This window comes from Aythya marila (genome assembly GCF_965140915.1).
Source record: "Aythya marila genome assembly, chromosome: 10".
Classification (NCBI taxonomy): domain Eukaryota; kingdom Metazoa; phylum Chordata; class Aves; order Anseriformes; family Anatidae; genus Aythya; species Aythya marila.
The window spans coordinates 2,704,088-2,724,752 of NC_139051.1; the positions used below are offsets into that span (position 1 = coordinate 2,704,088).

General features: G+C 38.6%; 1 protein-coding gene across 1 annotated transcript in view; it reads right to left on the minus strand.

Annotated features, from left to right (window-relative positions):
• Window positions 1-11,690: 11,690 nt before the first annotated feature.
• The window catches only part of CNTN6 (contactin 6), a gene marked incomplete at both ends in the record, with an annotated part of 116,297 nt that continues 107,322 nt past the window's right edge, over window positions 11,691-20,665 (minus strand). The window contains 6 exons of the mRNA XM_082768564.1: window positions 11,691-11,791; window positions 12,495-12,663; window positions 14,042-14,154; window positions 17,060-17,246; window positions 18,559-18,674; window positions 19,226-19,460. Of these exons, the coding sequence (XP_082624690.1) occupies window positions 11,691-11,791; window positions 12,495-12,663; window positions 14,042-14,154; window positions 17,060-17,246; window positions 18,559-18,674; window positions 19,226-19,460 (921 nt within the window). The remainder of the gene's footprint in view (window positions 11,792-12,494; window positions 12,664-14,041; window positions 14,155-17,059; window positions 17,247-18,558; window positions 18,675-19,225; window positions 19,461-20,665) is intronic.

A 20,665-nucleotide genomic window follows, 5' to 3' on the forward strand; every position in this document is an offset into this window, starting at 1 on the left:
AGGTAAAACCTTAGACAAAGCACTGGATGTGATAGCCAGGCTTCAGTCTGGATAGGTGGAAGAGGTTGCTAAGACCTTCTTTTAGTCAGTAAAAAATGGAAAAAACAGGGATCAACAATGAGGCCACAGTGATGTTCCAGGAAAACATAAATGGTTCAAAGAAAACACAATGAATTGGTACTGCCCTGTCCAAAATGGGAAGTTTCTTCAATTATAGGTTGAGGACTTATATATATCCAAGTCTATGTTTGTGTATATACTTACAGAAGTGGCAAGAGAAGAGACAAGATGCAGCCCAAAGGCATTCATGAGGTAAAAATATGATCAAGAAGGAAGTGAAGAGGATTAGAGGCTTAGACCTATGGGAGGAACAGATGGAGCCAAGAGAAAAAGTAGCTGCCAGTGTTTGAACCTGTTGTGTGTCAGAGAGCAGCTCTGTTTTTTATTTTTATTTTTTATTTATTTCACTAAGTAATAGGGTATTGCTGAAGAAAGCAATTGCTCGTTTTCCCTCCCTAACAGAAGCAACCCACAAGACTTTCCCTGTCCATGACCCAGACCAAGTTTATCAAGAAAGGAATATTACATAAAAAACAAGACTATAACAGTGTTGGTCTAAATATAGGTATGATGACTGTGTTCAACAGAAGTGTCCAAGTCTGGTAGGGTGGTGCTGACCCCTGTGCAAACCCAGAAGAGGAGATGGGGTTGGTAGGCCCATGCCAAACCCAGACCTCTGCAGTGAGCTCAGCCCACCTGTGCCTCCCGCGTGCTCAAAGGTTACTTGAAAACCCTCACAAACAGGAGGTGAATCACTCTGTGCTTGTGGCATTAAACAAAAGTCAAAGCAAATAGCAAATCAAGAAGGAACTTATTCTCCAGGATTAAAGATCTTTAACTTGAGGACTTGCAGAGAAGCCTGTCCTACTGCCACGGATGCTCAAGGGCCGTCCACCCCCCTACGCCAGGCCCTTAATGAGGGGTGCTGATGCAGTGCTGCTGGCCTTGTGGTGTATTTTGCAGATACAGTGAAAGGAATGGAAGTTGCTAATGCTTCAGAGGCTGGGCACCTGCAGATGTGTTTGGGCTGTGAGCAGCAGATGTCCCGCTGGGGGGACACAGAGCAGGCAGGGCGGCCTGGGGTGGTGGCATCAGCTCCTACTGAGAGCACGGCTGCCTCCACACACTCCTCTTCCTCAGAGGGGTTCTGTGGTTAAAAGTAACAGGGTTTGTGTTCGCTAATGTTTGCTTTGTTTTCTTCACTTCAGGCCAACAACCCTGAGTCAGGAAAGCAAGCAGGGAAAATCAGTATGCTTTCCGAGCAATGCAAGCATCAATTTAAATCTACAAAGTTGCAGTGGGCTATATAAAGATTTATTAATCAAAACATTTGCAAAATATTGACTGCGTGCGTACGCTGTTAGGCCTGAGAGATCATCTGTGAAGTAAAGCTTGAATTAATCACTTCTTCTCATACATTAATCTCTGCAGAATAAAAAATATGTAGGAGATATTTGTGGATATTTTTATAGCTATGTTTGGGTAAATGAATCCTCTAATTTAAAACTATTTCCACTCAACAGTTGTCATGTGGATGGTAGAAACAAAAACTGAGTGTAAGCAGCCAAAGCACAGCTCAGGGAACAAATGTTGCTCTGGAGGGAGGCCGGACACTTCTCTTCTGGCCACCCAGGAATGCTCCTGCATGGGCCAAGCACTGCCACAAAGTACATTGGAGAGCCTTGAAAGTACATTGGAGAGCCTCGTCTGCCTTTTTTTTTTTTTTTTTTTTGGCTGAAAATGCTTTAGTGTACACAGATCTACAAAAATCTGGTTAGGAGGATTTGGCAGTGCCTTTTCCCTGCAAAAATAGAATTGTATCAAATGAATAAAGTGGAAGAAAATGTGTTACTGGTTGAAAAAGGACAAAGCATACTTCAGTACTCAGGCAAAGAAATGCTCCCACTGTCCTTTTAAAAATTATTTTTTGTTTAAAATGTCTATTTGATCTTGCATTACCTAAATGCAAAATATTATGTAAGCATTAACACACTTGAAAACAAACTTTATTTGCTAGAAAATATAGAAATATTTGTTTTTTGCATCAAAGCAGAAAAAAAAAAAAAAACTGGATAACACCAAAAACATTTTTTTGCATCCCCAACTGGGACCTACATTTCTGACGGCTCTTTAAAAACTTGCAGGCATTCACAATTCCATCTGAGAGCCTCTGTGAGCTACCTGCAGATATCTGGTTAGCGGCAAATTGCTTTCATGAAAACTTTGCTCAGAAATTATGTGGGTATTTTATTGTATTTAGGCCTCAAAAGGAATGTCACGCAAATCAAGTATCTCTCTGATAAAGCAGTAGAGGATGTGGGATGTGTTTCCCAAGTTGAAATCTCCCTTCCTTGGTGGATGGATGCCTTCCTGCCAGCTTCTTCTTGGCTGGGAGAGGCGCATGGGTCCTGGCCACCGTGAGTGCTGCTGAAAGCCCTATTAAGAACTGCAGATTATACTGATTAAAAACCAATGGCGTAATTCAACCAGGGATATTTAATTTTATTAAATGTCAAGATATGTACCAGCATTGCCTGGAGTGCTTATGCATCAATAAGTGCTCATTTCATTTAAAGTTGTGAACTGCAACAAAGTGACCATACTGTAGTTGAAATATTTTATTTAGAATAAATAAATACATTGTTGGGCGGGTGTGATGGTAAGCAATGGCCGTGACTGTAACTTACATGTGCCTTTTAGTGGTTTTAAGATGTTTTATAAATGAAGTTTTAAAGTGCAAGGCATGTTATCATTTTATTTCCTCAGAACAGCTAATAGGCTGGAGAGCCAGCTTTGTATTTATAGAGGGATGTATTTACAGAAGAAATCTCCCAGTGACTGGGGGGAGGGAGGGGGGAAATGGGGAGGCACATACATCCCCTAATGTAGAGAAATGACTGGGAGCTTATACTTATGAATGTAGTGCCATAGTTAAATTAGATAAATTATTATAGGCCCTAGATACCAATGTGTGCTGCTATACACTGCCTGCTATTGCAGAATCACTCTTTTGATTTTTCTTCTCAGGGAAAGAGGTAAAACAAAAAATGTATTACTCTTTTCATAATACAGCTCTCTATTTTCTGTTCCTTATATACATACATTTATGTATACATGTCTATTTATATAAACACAGTTACTAACCTTTTTTTTTTTCTAATTTTACCTTTACTAACTGCACTCAGCTCCTTCATGCATCAGGAGATGCTGGTGCTGGATGCACCTGCCACTAGGCAGCCCACTTTTGGAGTAATTTTGGAGCTATATATTCGCTCAGAGGAAAAGAGTGAAACCTAATGTAAATCCATAAAACCAACCTATTCTCTTCAATACTTAATTCTTCTCTTCAACTCCATTATTTAAAGGTATAAAGTTCATCTTTTGCCAACCAACACAATAGGCACAGAATACAGTATTTCTTTTCTAAAAGATGACTGAGATACTTAGGAATGGGGAAAAAGGTGTGTGTATTAACCAGGATTACTTTGTGGTTTAGACTTTGGGAAAAAAATTTCAAAAGCCTTGTGTGACTCAGAAGCTTGGGAGAATATCTCTATTAGAGATCATCTCTGAACTGGAACAGTGTGGGTGTTTATAGACATTCTTTACAGAAGCTATGTCTCAAGCTATAATCATTCTACTTTTTGTATTTCGCTACTCAATGCATATATACATATAGAGAATAATACTGCCTTGTAAACCTCATGCAGAACAAATTACATGAAATAAGATTAAAGATGTTCCATCTTATAGATAATTCTGTAATTACTTACAACTGTAAATGAGAATGAAAACTGGAATGGTTCAAAAGTTATTCAGAATTATTCTTTTTGAAAGTATAGGAAAGTCAGCTTTACATCCAGTAATGGTGAAGAAATGTTATTATTTTCTAATGTAACACAAAATGTGGATGTCTGTGCTTGTGCACATCTGTAGTGAGAGAGGGTGCAGTGAACCAAATACATCACTTGTTATAAAACCAGCAAAACTACTAAGTAAAATCTTCATATGAAGCAAAACAATGTATGCATCAAAAGAAAGAGAAAGCAGGGAAGCAGAGACACTGAAGAAAAAAAGATACTCAGTTTAATTCTGAGTCACTGGAAAATATATCTTCTGGAAACATCAAAAATCAACATGTTCCTGTAGCAACGTATTGCTCAGAAGAAGCGGTATTTGCTGATGGGAAACTGTTTCATGAAACATTTTCCAACCAGCTCTAGCACAAATACAGCCAATTGTCATTGTGCGGGAAAGTGAAGAATATACTTTATTTTAGGTTCAATTCCAGCAGTGTAAAGGAAAGTGGCCTCTTTAATCGAAGTCTTTGAGTCGAAGGAGTGGCGGTGAGGAACATTGCCCTTAATGGGACATAAGCCCTGATGGGCGCCTGCCCTGCTCCTGACCTTGGGTGAGCAAAAGTGCTGTTATGAAATCCCACTCAGTCAAATGGTTGCAGTTTTTTTTTTTTCCTTTCTTTTATTTTTCTTTTTCTTTTTTCCTTTTCCTTTTCCTTTCCTTTTCCTTTTTTCCTTTTCCTTTTTTCCTTTTCCTTTTCCTTTCCTTTTCCTTTTCCTTGTTTGTTTTTTACAGACAAACTCATAACATCAAATAATGATTAAACTGCCAAGTTTCTGCATGATCAGAGCTGATAATTGCTTTCTCATTTTATTTATTTATTTATTCATAACAAGTGGGAAAAACACTAGCAACTGCCAGCTAGAGCAGAACTTTGCTACAGCTGCCCACCTGATTTTTTTTCCGTAGTGTTTTAAGAATTGATCCATCCCACTGGCACTTCTGTATGTTTGCTGTAATTTAGCTATATCAGGATACTGTATGAAGATGCTTCTGGCTTTGTGGGGCTCATGTGACATCAGAGAGAAACGGTCATTGGCACACCTTGATGGCTAGGGTGTGTGTGTGGCAGGGGAGCTGACAGTATTTACGGTGGGTCTTTCACTGCACAGTTGGAGAGAAAGTTTTTGCCCAGATTGACAAAGAGCCTCAAAACAGAGAGAATTTACCTATGAGAATATCTGCCTTTGAAGTCAATTTGGTCTTCCAAGCTCTTAATTAAATAGAAAAACTGCAGCAAGCCAGGATGCTTTGCAGGAGCAGTGGGGTGGCCCTGCTGTGGTGACCCAGGTGCTCGTTTGGAGGGGTCCGCTTGTGGCTTTCCTCAGCCAGGGTGGCCCAGAGGGCAGCTCTGACAGGGAAAAGGCCAAGAACTGCTGTGGTGTGGCTGGTCATGCGTTGCAGGGTCACAGCAACCTTTTTACCCCAATTTGGGAAGGCTTCACAGCAGGTGTGATGAATGGCAGCAAGACCCACTTTATGGCGCTGTAATGCAGCACCCAGAGCCAGGCACAAACAGCTCCGAGGTGCTCTAACATTATTTGCTGCAATCTACACATTTCCTAATATAGCAAGAAAAAAAAATAGACTAATTTCACCCCTTTGGAGGGACCTTGGCAAGCCTCAAGCCTTTCCTCATTAGCAGTCCATCTGAAGCCCCCAGAATTTGCTGGATTAATAGGACAGAGCTATTAGCATCGGCGAACAGCAATAAGCTCCAAAAACTATGTTCACCTGCTGAAGTTAGCAGAGTGACAAGCAGTTTAAGACACTACTTGAAAATTCAAATTCTGCCTGTCTTTTTACCATCCAAATCTTCCAGCTTGTCACCTTGCTAAGGTTGTGGGCTGGATTTTAGCTCAGACAGGGTAATGTAGTAGGAGTTAAACCTTGTAACTTCTTTCCTCCACTCTGCATCAATGTCTGTCTCCTACTTCTCTCTGCTAGAAGCAGGAACACAAAAAAGTAGTTCTAGCTCAGCCAGAGCTAGATTTTTATCAGCTCATTTTAGTCAATAAAGAAAGAAGTCAATCACTCTTGGAAAATAGCACATTCCAGGCCTGTATATACCAGGCCAGTACAATCGCAGAATAAATCAATAACCACATTAATCAATACGATGTAAACTGCTGATCTCTGTGGATAAATTGTACCTGTGTAAGAAGGCTTTCAAATAAATTCCAAACCCACTCAAACTGCATAGGCTTTAAATCTACTAAGGGCAGTGGGACAAGTGAAAGATTTGTGTTTTTTCTCTTTAAAATCTCTGGGAGAGCAGGGCTGCAGAATAATGCAATTAAACCACGCTAGCAGTGCTCACACAATCTCACACAAAATTCACTCCATGGCGCATGGAGAGCTGCAGGAAATGTCCCTCAGCTCAGACCTGCCAGCCCCAGGGGACTCCTCATCAGGCATTACCCCAAGAGGGAAGGCTGGGCTGGGTGTCAGGGGTGTGCAGAGGAGGGACACTGAGCTGCAGCTTGATTCTTTTACAGCCCCACAGCTGTAGGACGTTTGCTCCCCCAGCAGGCACTCATTTTTTTATTTTTATTTTTTAAAAACAAACAAACAAACCCAAACATCTCTCTCTCTCTCTCTCTCTTTTGTTTTTTTCTTTTTTTTTTTTTTTTTTAATTTTATTTTCTTTTACATGCTATCATAGTAGTATCCCATGTGAGACCACTGGCAGAGACCATGGACACGTTGCTCAGGGGAAACGTGGGTCACACCAACAGCCTCTAGCAGAGCATGAGCTGGAGCCAGGCAGCACAGTGATGAGCCAGTGCCTTGCCTATCCTGGCCCAGCCCATCCACACTGTGGAACTCTGTAAGTGCAAAATGTCTAGGGACTTGTACATGCCTTGTGACAAACTTGCAAGGGGCTCTTCTGGTCGCCCTTTGTGTGTCAGAATTATTCCAGTTCATTCTCTAAGGATAAATGTTTGGAGACATTTTTCAGTACTGAAAAATATTGTCGTACATAGAATAGGTTAAGCAAAGAAATGATACATAACAGCATTATTAATATGGCATTATAATTGCTACATTAGACATATTTTCAAGTACTAAGTGCTAGAAACTGATAAAAGGAAGTTCATATTAAATAAATAAAAAAGTAAAACTAAAAGATTGAAGCCATTTAGAGGCCTTTATTATACCATGCTGTCAAAATGTCCAAGTGACCTTTTCTACATGGTAAATTTTTCCAAGAAAGATTTTATACAAGCTATTTAAATAGCACTGTTCCTCTGCCTCCCCTTCCCTTTCCTCCCCGCCCCCCCAAAAAAGAAAAAAACTCATAGTTTTTGTTTAGATAATAGTCAGAGCAAGAGAAATGCCAGATCCTTATACACACGCTGAAGATGACCAGAGGCATTATATACCAAGCCTTTGCAATCTTGTGTACATTTTTTTTTTTTAGGTAGAGGGATATTTCTGAATGCCTATGTATGAATGTGCAAATGCAAATGCAAAAGAATGACATTCTTTGATATTTTTCATCCACATGAATCCCTGGGTAAGTGGCAGCACTCCAGTAATCCACTTGCAGTGGCAGAAGACAGCACACAGACATCATCTCAGCCTGACGGCTGGGGTAGGCTGAGCCACTCCTTGGGATAAATAATGCAAAGACTGCGAGGCTCTGCTCATTTCCATACTGCCTGTGCTCGGAAGTTCTCACCATCCTTGTAGCAGAATTTCAGTAGTCCACTGCGAATATTTCCATACCTCAAACCACATACACCCAAAGGCTATAGCATGGCTGCATCCACACAGACCCTTGCAAGCTATCCAAAGTTCAAGGTAACTGACATTCAGTAGCGATGAGATGCCAGTAATGGTGCCTTGGAAATGTAGAAGTGGAGGAAAGGCATCAGAGATATTCAGGGTAAGGCAAGATCTGCTCCTGCTTTTGCCCAGGGAAGAGCAGAGAGCAGCTGGATGTGTGAATTGAAAGCTGAATGGATGAAACCTGTGGGGGCGGAAGGAGGGAGGCAGCGCTCCCAGCCATCGGCCCACAGAAGCCCCACACCTGCCAAAGCCTCTCTGAGCAGATTAATTCTTGCTTTCACACAGCAAATCATTGTGGGAAATTCTCTGTGACTGCAGTATAGTCAGATATTAATAAAAATCTTTCTTTGCTTTTGCAATGTATTTATACGTAAGTGTGATTTAGAGCTCTGTGTCAAGTCCTCGCTCGTGCCGCATACCAATGACCTGCACAAAACACAGGGTGCTTCTGCACTTCAGGGTAATGCTGATTTAGGGGCTGGTGCAATAGCATATGCGGGCTATTTTATTTATTTTTTTTGGCATTCATATTCAAAAATTGCTCTATAAAGAGGGGGGAGGTATTAAAGAAAGCTTAAATGATCTTAAGTCACAATGAAACATTGCATTTGGAACTAAATGAAACATTTGGATAGACTAAAAATTGCTTTTTTTCAGGGAGAAATATTTTGTTGATGTATTAAATTTAAAATGAAAATCTCTGACTGTGACTGGTTTTAGATTTTTCTACTTTGCTTAGGTCATCAAAATAAAATACTCCAGCTTGACTCAGACATCATTTTGACTTAGTGAAACATCAAAAAAATATGGGGGTGTTAAAGAGGAGGAGGAGAGGTCTCCACAATTTAGATAACTTAATTTATTTAGGGCGAATAGGGGGTTATCATCATATCTTTGTTTAAATGTATTATTCTTAAGACTCCTTAGAAGTTGTGATTTAAGGCATTCTACTCTGGTTTGAGTTTTTCAATGCTAGACAAATCTACTTTAAGAAGCACAGCAGCAGAACAAAATAGTGAATTAGATCAATTTAAGTTCTGTTTGCTGAAGTAAACATCTCCTAAGGGAAAGAATGAAAAGATTGTTTGCTAAAGTTGCACGTCTCACTTGGTTTTAGTAGCTATGGTGCCAAACATTTGACTCCTGCATGCAGAGGAGAGGAGAGCTCTTGGCCACAATGGAGGAGCAAAGCTGAATGATGAACCCTGTCCACCTGGTGGCACGAGGCAGAGGAAACATATAGTGACATATAATGACCATTGATTATCACCCTGATGTTGGTCCGTCCTGTGTGTGTGCCTGCACATATACCTCGACCGGCAGTCCCAAGGCAAAGTAGTCACTTGGAAATCCACTTGTGCTTCAGCTCTAAGGAAGTTCAAGGAGAGAATAGCTTTGCTCAATTAGCAACCATCCTATTCTTAGGGTTTTCCCTTACTTAAAAAGGGTTTCTCCCATGGGAATGACAGAACAAAGGTAAGGTAGAAATTATGAAGTTAAACACGGGAGAATTGAAGAGACTAATCTGAAAAAACATCTTCTACAGAGAGAAAAGCACCTTGTAATGAACATTAGTCATGTATACAGAAATGAAAACAAATGTGAAGAAATATTTCATTGTTTATTGTCACTGCAAGGAAAAATGTTTTTACTTCATTAGGGCATTATCAAGATTTTAAATACCATATCCACTTCTTTCTAAACTGTTCTCTTCTGTTGAAAGCTATGTTAAACCTCTTCCTAATAACTCTTGTGATTAACATCTTTGTAGAAATCCCAGAGGACAGGCTTCTAAAAGTGGCATTATATTTCTAGAGCCTCCCTGTAATTAAGCATCTATCAGGCCTTCTATTCAGCTGCATATGACTGCTCACAAGAAAATCTTTCTTTGCTGGAATGAAAAGAGCTGTTTTGTTTAAACTTAGTGAAAGGATCACATTTATGTTATAAAATATAAGAATATTAGATTCAGTTTAACTGAAACAAAATGTACCCATTGCGTACTGGATACAAAAATTCTGTAAGTGAATTGCAATGGCAGCGACAAGTTGCTCTTAGAGACCTGCTGGGATGCAATGATGCAAAAACCTCTGTTAGAGCTCCACCAGAGGGGTCATCTCTTTGAAAAACATTGTTGAATACAGTATAAGGATTATTAAATATCACCAGAAGTGAGTAATATTTGCCCAAGTTTCTACAATAATTTCTTTAGTCTCTGTAGCCACAAGAATATGAAACACATACTCTTTTGGCTTTGATAGCATCAAAAGAAAAAGCAAACGTTTAACAGTGGGTACAATTCCTAGCGAAACACGTTGTCCTAGGGATTCAATATCCTTTTCATTCTCTGGAGTGCTTAAATCAAAATTGAACATTGTTTCATAAAGCATGCTCTTGCTATGTTTTTATTATTTATGATTTCATTTTATATCTGAGTGTGTGGAGTTCTCCCAGGAAGGCAAGCATATGAGTCCTGTCAGTAACCTCAGGTATTGAAGTATTGGTAACTTCCTATATAACTTCCCATTCTAAGACTCTTGTTGCCTACTTGGGTCCTATAGCCATGGACAAGAAATGTGTTTTATTACACTCTTTGGAGAATTATCATGCATAGATGAAACTACTTTGCTTTTTGGTGTGCTTACACAATGCCATCTCCATTCGAGCCCTTCTCAAATGGAGAGAAGGGGAGGAACTTCATTAGATTGTGGTACCAAATGGTTACAAAGGTGAGATAACACATCTTTGACAGTGTTGAAAAGAAAATTTACTTCAGAATAAAGTGGGAATGAAAAAGATCACATCACTACTAGGGGATCTTTTCATCCCCTAGTATGATATGAGACAACAAATACCCTTTATAGGATGCTGTTAAAATACACAGCAGTGTGACTTCACATTTTGAGCTATATCTATTGACTTGAAAGCCATGCTCACTCTGGTGTTTCATTTAACATTCTAATAACTCAATAGATTGAAGGATTTAATTAGATGCTTTTATTTATATTTCAAGATGATGAAAATCAATGGTCTTCTCATTTACCTTCACACCTAGCCCAAAGATGAATCTACACTTCCAGGCTACAGCAAAGAATAACAATACCAGCTGAGAAAGTAACTGAACCTGCTGGAAGACAGATATATTTCAATCTCCCCTTAAAAAAGGTATTCAGCATCTCTGCTATCTTTGTTAATCAGAACAGTCTTCACAAGACTGTTCTTTTAAAATGTATTTGAGAATATGTATCTCAAATTATAAAAGGTACTGTCCCATTTAGATCTGGTTCAAGGCTTGCTGATGCCACTGAAAGCTTCTTTATTGAATTCAATGGCTTTGGGTTGGTCCACATGACTCCTTTTATTTAGGTTTCCCTTTTCAGAAGAAAATAGTGTAGTACATTTCATATAATGCATTCTATGTTGTTCCCTGTAATACAAAAAAAAGAAAAAAAAAAAGTGAAAAAAATAAACAAATAGCTTTTATTTAATTGAAAGTTTGTTGTTGTTGTTGTTGTTGTTTTGAACAGGTTACAATGAAGAACATGAGATAAATAATGTCCACATCCCAACTAATCTCAAGTCTTTTCTCAGTTACAACATCTTGGCACAGGTCTTTCACATCTGTCATACCATTACACTGGAGTTTCAATAAGAATTACTGTTTTTAAAAAATTGAGATCAGTCTCCTAACAATCTCAAGTTATATTTGGCACCACCCCATTTAATTAATGCATATACATTTATCCATGAATTTCAAAGCTTTTTTTAAATTTATGTAGTATTGATATTTACATTTTCTCAGCAGTATTGAGATTTATGTTTTCTTAGTAGTGTACAATCTCTCTCTCCCCCCCTCCCCCAGGTCCCCAGTGCCCACTATTTTTCTTTATTGGAAATGTTCATTCTGGTAAAGTATTAAGATAAAATCTACAGACAGTTTACTTTTAAAAGTCTGTGGCTGAACATTGCTTTAATCATCAAGGGAGAGAGTACTTAAGGACAAAACTCAACAGCAGGATCCCAGGTGTCAATGTATAGTGCACTCTTTGGGACAAATTTATTTCTCCAGAGCTTAAACCTGTAAAGACATAAGCATAAAAAAATCTCTGACATAAGTAAATGTCTGTCCAAATATGTATTTCTATGCAGTCTAGCATAACAGTATACTTTGTTAAACTTTCAAAATGAAACATTATCCACAAAGGTTATTTCTATTTATTCATTTTCAAGTTGCAGCAGCAATCCCAGGGAGTACGGTTTTGAATCATGTTCTCAGTCTCTACATGAATAGCTGCTTTCAGGAGGGTTTTGGTTAGTTTGTTACAAAACTGTGCTGCATTTTGCATGAATAATAAGGTATTCATGCAAGCAGAGACCAGACCCTGGGTACCCACACCTCAGCCATGGAGCAGAGCTGAGAGGTTCTGTCTTGGCATATGCAGCAGCTCCAGATCTGATTAAAATTTGTGGTGAATCTGAAAGCTGCAGGTTTAACTTCAGCTAGAAAGCTTATTTCTCTGTCCTTCCCAAAGCATTCCAGGCCAGGGCTCATGGAGACATACATTAAAGATTAAGATCACACATGGGTGTTGGGAAATTGTTTCCCCACTAATGAACATGATAAAACCAGAGACTAATCTACTTTCATCCAGTATTACAAAGCAATGAGAGGGAAGTCACCTACGGTAACAAAACATCTGTTAATCCTTTGTACTTCTTAGAGGCACACGCATTTCTTATTACGCAATAATATTCAGAGAAGGATAAAAATTCTCACATACTTGATATTTTTGGAATCCTAATTTCCTCACTGCTGCTGCCATCCCCACCATCACTGACTGTTCTTATTTCGATGAGATAATCTTCTTCAAATGGCACCAGAAGTTCAGCTGAAGTGTTGTTTGTCTCCAGTATATGAGTTTTGCTGTGTCTGTTTTGTCTGTACAAAATCTAAATAAAAAGGGGTTAGGAAACAAGAGTTACTTCATTTATTTAAGTTTTAATGGATTTTTTTAAATGGCTGAGAATACTTTCTGTCATGTCCCAAACTTTTCATAATTCTATCAGCACCCTGCAGAGTATTAAATACCATTAGAAAAACATTTTTACAAGTTGAAGAAAGGACAGAAATTTGGATAGTAGCACCTGGGTTTCCACTTAGGAAGCACATTTCTGCAACTAAATTTGAGGGATTCAGGAACTGCTTGTGTATGGGTCTTTTCACTAAAGTATCTCTGGGTCATAGTGTGGACTGGCCACTCTGGCCCCATGCCCAAGTGCTCTGGGGAGTCTGGGTGGGGATCCTGCAGACTACTGCTTTGTCCTCCAAGAAGCCTTTCTTCCTTGCTAGCAATCTCGTGAAAACAAACTTTTAATATATTTATGCTAAAAAGAGCAACTGAAGAGCAAAGCAGAAAGAGAGTTAACAGGGATCATACAATAAATACACAGTGAGCACTTAAAGCACTCTTTCCACATCAAAATGTAATAGGAAAGTGTAGCCTGGAAGCAGGTATGTTAGACACAAAGGAAAAGAGCTTAATAGACTAGTTTTAATGTTTTTCCCAGTGTGTGGAGCTACTCAAGCACACTCACTAGAATCTAAAAGGATATGATCTCAAGAAAGATTGCAAGGTGGATATTTTAATATTTTTTTTTCTGTCCTTTTCCTCCCTGGGCATAAATAACACTGCATAGACACTAAAATGCTGAGCAATGCAAGGATCTTGATCCTAGGAACCTTTCCTCATGTAAGTGCTCTCCACAACCATTTTTACCATCCTTCAGGAATAAAGTCTCTCCTGAAGTCTGTTGGGGTCAGAGGCACTGCAAACAAACTTTAAACTAAATTTTACTTTCCTTAAAAAATGGATTTATAGAAGCGCTTTTTACTTCACTCACATTGATCTTTATGTGAGTGTCTTCCTATCTAGTTTCAAAGATACATTTATGAATTGTCAGAGAGTGAGGACTTTCAAACGTATTTTATGCCTCTTTAATTCTTAAGAGACTGTTCTCTATTTCTTACAAATGTGTGAAGCTCTTGTCAAAAAAGATGTGAATGCAAGAATCTGATACAAGTAAGATTACAAGGGAAATGGGACAGGAGTTCCAGTGCTAGGGACAGGATACCCCTGTGTTAGGATAAAGGCATCCTACTCTGAATGAGATATTCTTCCATGTTTTGTGTAAATGTCAGCCAACTGTCCCAATAACTCCAGAAAAGTCACCTTTTTCCAGGTAATGAATAGTCACATTTCAACAAGTCACTTTTTCCCCTTTTATTATAAACAATGTGCATGATTAATGAGATAAAGCAATGACTTACTTTGTAGCCTAGCACTTCTGATTCATTCTCCATTGTTTTTACGTGCTCCCAGTTCAAGCAGATTTTGGAATTTGTCAGTTTCCAGGCGATATTTGCCGGGGGTTGACTCGGTGCTTTAAAAAACAGATGATGATAATCACAAGATACAACTAAATATTAATTTGCATAGTGTAATTGAATGAGCCGCTGACATGGAAGTAAAAAATGCATGGCTGATTCAAGTCTAAAAGAGTAAAAAATATTTTCCAGTCCATCATTGCTCTCATATTAGTCAGAATAAAGATCTATTCATAGCACAAAACCACTTACTGTGAGAGTTCATTTTGGAAATTAGGAAAAGCCTGACAATGTCTGACAGTTCAAGTTACATTTGATAGATTTTGCTTAAGCACTGTGTTGTTTCTATCTATATTGTAATGGACTAGAGAATGTTTTGCTGCATGGATTTCAGGGAAAAAAAAAAAAAAAAAAAGCTAAAACTAAGAGTAGAATACAAAAGGCTATATTTTCATCAGCCATGAGTGCAGGTTACAAAGAGTTACACATTAAAGTCTCCATGTGATCCATCATGAAACATTGCAGGATTTTATAAATTCTCAGCATAATAGGCCGCGAGTAGATTTTCAAAGGCTTTTTATGCCTAAGTGCCAGGACTTTGAAAATTTGCCTACAAGTGACAGAAATTGAATCCTGTGAGAACATGTGAAGTTGAAACTGTGCCTTTGAGCTAATGCTGTCTCATATTTAGAACAACACATTATCTTCATCTCCATGGTGTGTCCTACTGGACCCTGCCTGGGAGGACAGTGCTGGAGGTATTAAAGGAAATAGGGACTTGAATAGAATTAAGAAAAGACGGGAGATATCTGGAGAAATAGGGCTTCTGGGTTGTGAATATCCCAGACCTGACTTTAAAATGTTAAACTTCTGGGATACTTCATTTCTCCCTGCAGTTTCTATATATTGATGATTAGCATACATAGCTAAGAAGGCACTGTTGATTTGGTAATACAGCATAATCTATTTAATTTCCCACAGACAGAGAATAAATTGATTGTGTCTCTTATATTTGTCTGCTTCCTGACTGTGGAGAAGCTTAATCCATCCAGCTGGTAGGGAAAGGAGGTGTTAGTGGGCCACCCAGGTGAACCTAAGCAGGTATCCTTCCAGGAGCCATAAGTCAGTGCTGGATAAATATTCATTTTTGAAGGTGTTTAAATATATTCATATGCCTAAAACCACAGGTTTACTTTTTTTTAAAACAAAAAACAAACAAACAAACAAAAAAAAAACAAACAAAAAAAAAACAACTTCCTTGCTGCTTTCAGCAAATATTTTTGTTCTACTGAGTCTAAGTTTATACTTGTAACTTATTTCAAATTTCTTCTGTTGAGATATATATTTGTAAAGAAAAAGAAAAAGTGATGAAATCTCTGAAAACCATGACATATAAATAAAGAAACAGAAGAGCTGAGCCTCATAACTGTTTTTAGTGGGAGCAGTATGCTCAGGGAAGGAAGACATCATTTCTACTTTCCTAAGTAGTAAACTCAAACCAGAATATCAACTTAGACCTTAAATTGATCTTAGACAAGTAAGCTTCAATCAGAATTGCTCCTATTTGGCAGAAGGCCTATTTTAGTTTTGAGTTTTGCTTAGTCTTTACAATAATGCCATGTACAGAATATTTTAGGAATCTTTGGCAATGAGTACAAAGACAGATCTATTAGCTTGAAGCTAAAGCTCCCACTGTAGATATACATTGTTTATAATCTCTTGATGTATTACCTCTTCCCATATTGAAAGTGCCTGCATCTTTCAGAAATGAGAGCTTAAAAATTTAATATATGTTTTAAAATATTAAATGGGTTATTTGGACTTTAATTTTTAAATGAACCATTAGCACCATCCTGAGTTTGACAGAAGATGAAGACAATGTAAAGCAAAAGCAAATTCATTCCCTATATGTCCTGTCTCTTGACTGCTGTGTCTTTATTTTTTCTGTCATACAAATATACATACAAATATAGAGAATGATTTCCAGAGATTAGTTCCTTTTCCATTAGAAAGTTGTCTGTGAGAAGAACTTAGGGCATATGGGTACATAACGGATTACCAGAATTTTCTATTTTATGATTATTTTGCTCTTAGTGAGCATTTACTTTACAGGTTCAATCATGTAGAACAGTGCTCAGCACTTCCCTATTATCTTGGAGTATGGCCCCTTGAAAGCATAGGTTTCGTGAAGTTGTTTCTCACGAGTAGAGTAGCATATGTTTTTACTTCTAACTGCAGGAAATTTAAACAATTACTGACTAAATATATATTTATGAGAATGTATCACATACTCTACCATCTGTACTGCACAATTTAGAGATTTCAGAAAAGCATTTTGAGAATTTAAGTTTTTTTTTTCTTTTCTTTTCTTTTCTTTTCTTTTTTTTTTTCTTTTTTTTTTTTTAAAAAAAAAAAAAAAAAAGCCATATTCCCATACCCAAATCTGTGGTTTGACCTGTGGAATATCTTTCCCTTATTGACTCTGCATCTCATTTGAAATCTCCTGAAAGCAAGTACCACACTGCTGCAATTCAAAAGGAAATCCTTCCTAATGGTTGCTACACTGGAGGAACACAAATACCTCTGTTATCCAGTTTTGCAAGCATAGAGAATTACCTTAGCACATACACATAACAAACCTAGAACCTCTCCTATGAAGACAGGCTGAGGGGGTTGGGGTTGTTCAGTGTGGAGAAGAGATGGCTCTGGAGAGACCCTACAGTGGCGTTCCAGTACCTAGAGGGGGCTCACAGTCTGAGTAAACTCAGTGGTGACCACAAAATTGTTATCAGGGAAGAGAAGAAGAAGTTTCCTAGTCACAGATTTCATTGCTTCATTTGATGAAGAAATTTGGGATCTCATTGATATTGCAACATTTAGCAGAGCTAGTCACAGTAAGCTGAAATGTCACTATCCCACCAGGGAGCTTGCAACATTTGTTGTACAAAATTGAATACTCACGTGACTTTTTAGTAGTGACATTTACTGGGGTGCTGGAGGGCCCTGTCCCTGCTGTGTTGTAAGCCCGAACTGTTGCAAAATACACCGTGTTAGCCTTTAGTCCTGTGATATTTTTGGCTGTTACATTCCCATTGACTCTGACTTTACCAGCTGTGCTTTCCTTGGGATCATCGGTCCAATATAAAACCTGAAAAGCCAAAACAAAGAAAAGGCAATTAATTGTTTTAAATCAGTTAAGGAATTGGCTGGGAAGCAGACAAACTGATAATGAAGATTTCAAGGAATACAGGATTTTTCATATTCAAAACTCGCAGGAAAGAAAACCAAGCATGAATATTTATAGAGAAGAAATAAAATTTGAGAGACAGAATACCAATTAAAAAAGCAAATCAAATCCTTAGCTTTATAGATGTCCAAAAGGAAAACTTTGATAATGTGAGAAATTTTAAAAGCTTGCTTGGTTTTATGGTTTGAACATTCATGAAAAATACTTAAATGATACAAAGAATTATTTATCTCAATCATCTAAGAGGATTTTAATTATTTTGTATCCTGCTTCTAATTTTGACTTTTAGCATTTGTTTTTGGAAGGTTTGCGTGTTGTATGTGTCTCCTACTACCTTGCTTTAGACATTTGTAATGAAAGCACAGAAATTAAAGTATTTCTGACTTTGTTTACCCTTGCTTTATTTTATCTACACAAAATTCACTGTGCAAATAAAATGCCCAGGAATCATATTTGAGATTACTTTGAAGTACTCCAGCTAGAAATATAAACCCTTCACCACACTCCCATGCCCCGAAGGCACTGCTGCTCTGTCCTGGGGATGTCAGATGCAGCTGACACTGGGGCTCTGCTCCCACCCTGTGCTGGAGACCTGAGAGAAGCCAGAGGCAGGGTGAGTGCCACTGGGGTCTGGCAGCATCCACATGCCCCTGCAGCTCCCCTGTCTCAGCCCCTGAAATGCCTGTTGCTGGGTCTGGCCCTGGGCTCATGCCATTATGCCAGCGGCATACCCCAGTGCACAGGGCATGCAGCCTGTCACTTACTAGTACATGAGCAGCTGCTCACTACGAACAGAATTGAGAAGCCCAAAGCCTTTCAAATATGCCACAGCAGAAGCTTTGGATGGTAATGATGTGCATGTTCTTCTGTAAGTGTTGCTGTGGGTCATGTGCGTGTCCCCTAAAGATCAACTGCCCCATTGCGCTCAGACAGCTGTCTGAGGAGGGAGGATCACCTTTGTTTTATGGAATCAAGCACAAGTCCTTTTATTGTGGCCTTCACATACGATTAATCTTGAAGTTTTAATTTACATTACAAAAAAAGCTGGGATAGAACTATAGTCTGGGTCTACAAATGCTTGTGATTAGGTGAAAAGTCAGGTGAAAAGCTCCATCAACTGCTGACTTGGCAGTGAGGGAAGAGGAATCAGAATATGAAAGTGGCTGGGGATGGGATGGGATGTCTGTAAGGTGCCCAGCACCAGCTGCCTTACCTCGTAGCCCAACACCCTGCCTGTGAGCCTGTTCCATGCGATGGGCTGCCAGGAGACCTCCACCTCTGCTGCCGAAATGCTCAGTGCCGAAGTCCCTGCTGGTGCTATCTGTGGTTCTGGGTCATGGGAGAAAACACAGCCAGCAGAAAATTTGTGGTATTAAAAGGGTGTTGTCTCAGAAACTTAAAGAGATTCAAGAAAAAAAGACAAGTTTTTTGGTGGAAGCATCAGGCAGCAGCTCAAGAACCCTGGTGTGAATCCCTAGCTTTGCTGCCTGTTTACCGTGGAGCACCAGCAAAATTGTAATTTTTCAAAATCGATCATAACCTGTGATATGGGACAGATATTTAGAGGAGGTCAGCTGCATGGAATGATCTGAGCCCTCTAACGGGTAAACTGTTTTCGATGTCCCCTGTTTTTTCCCAGCCCACTCAGTGGGAGCTCCCTGGGGACAAGTCTGTTGAAACTTGCCATCTACTTAAAGCAGTTATGAAAAACTGTCCCTTGCTTTTGTTCACTTCATTTTCCCATCCTCTGTCTTGCGTCTCTTGAAAACCTGCAATAAGCAGCTTTGAGCTAACTTCTGGCTATTCTTATAGAGATCTGAATTATCATACCTGGGACCTATAGACTCTACACAGTCAGCAATAGGAGTAATGTGCTTTACCATCTTCTCCTGAGTAGACAATGGATATGGAGCTCAGGGTTCCTTCTCCTTCATTGTTGTAGACACCAACTTTCACTTCAAAAGGAGACAGAGGTGTAATGCTTTCATTCCTATAAATGTATTTGCTTGCTTCTACTGAAGCCACCACTGCTTTTGTCCAGGTTGTTGAGCCAAGGGGACGGAACATAATGATGTAGCCAAAACCTTCCCCATTCTGCAGTTCTTCTGGAACTGGCTGTAGTGACAAGGCAGTCAGTCAATAAGCATTTGCAAGTATACACTCTTTTAATTGAATCTTCATTCTCTCAGTATATTTTAGTAGTATTGATTCAGTTGACTGTGCCTTAGAGAAGATAATAATGTTTGTTCCATCAGTCAATGTAATATTGAAATAAAAATCAAAATAATAAATCTATTGAGGCAATCAATTTAGAAACAAAAGATCTGATCAGCTCCATTAAAGTTATTCTCTTCCAGGCATGAAGTTTTCAAAATTAAAAGCATTTCACTCAGCACAGGTTGTAACTGATTTTTTTTTTCCCCCCAAGGGGTGTAGGAATGCTAATTTTAAAGAAATTATTTTAAAAGAAAGAAGGAGTTGGAAAAGGAGCAAAAGTGTATATATAGAAGTGCATGTCAGCTGTATAATTGCCTGTGTATGTGTACAGCACTTACATATTTTTTAGCACAAGTGAGAGTCTTGAGTGCATGAACATTTTCTTATTTAAGTTTGTTTAGAACAGAAATGTTATTGCAAGTCAACATGGCAAAATTAAGGCTTCTATTAATAAAATCTCATGTCAAGATATTTATTAATGACTCATACCGAACAGGCAATTACATCAACACTATATTTTTTTTCTTGGGAAAAACAACACTTCTACATTGGTTTCTCAAAGCAAGAGAACATTTGTGAAATAAGAAAAGATCAGTAGTACGTAGAAAAAGGAAGCTTTTATCAGCAAAACTTCATTTATATTAGATGTTTGCATCAAAGCCAGGTGCAAGGAAAAACAGCTATGAAAAATGGCGCAGAAATAGAGGGAAAATCAAAGGGGCAGAACTGCAGCTCCCGCAATGGTTCCTGGCTCCAAACTTCTCCCCTGTAGAGAAACTATCAGGAGCACTAACAGTCTGAGAAGGTGGGAGGTAAAAAAATGAAAAATAAATCAAGGAATACATCAGCAGATTTCAGGGCACTGAATGTATTCTTCCTTTCATAAATTCCTTCTAATTTATTAGTAAGATATTTGTCAAATTATAACTCTGATCTGACATATATAACAAATGTTGTCATTCTCTAAGTATTTTACAAACATTAATTCCCCAATCTACCCAATCTTTTTCTTATCCAGTCCTGAGAGATTTAAGTGTGAGAGATGAGGGTGCATCGGGGATTTATAAGAGTTCAAGCTACTTTCTAGAGCATTTAATTTGTTT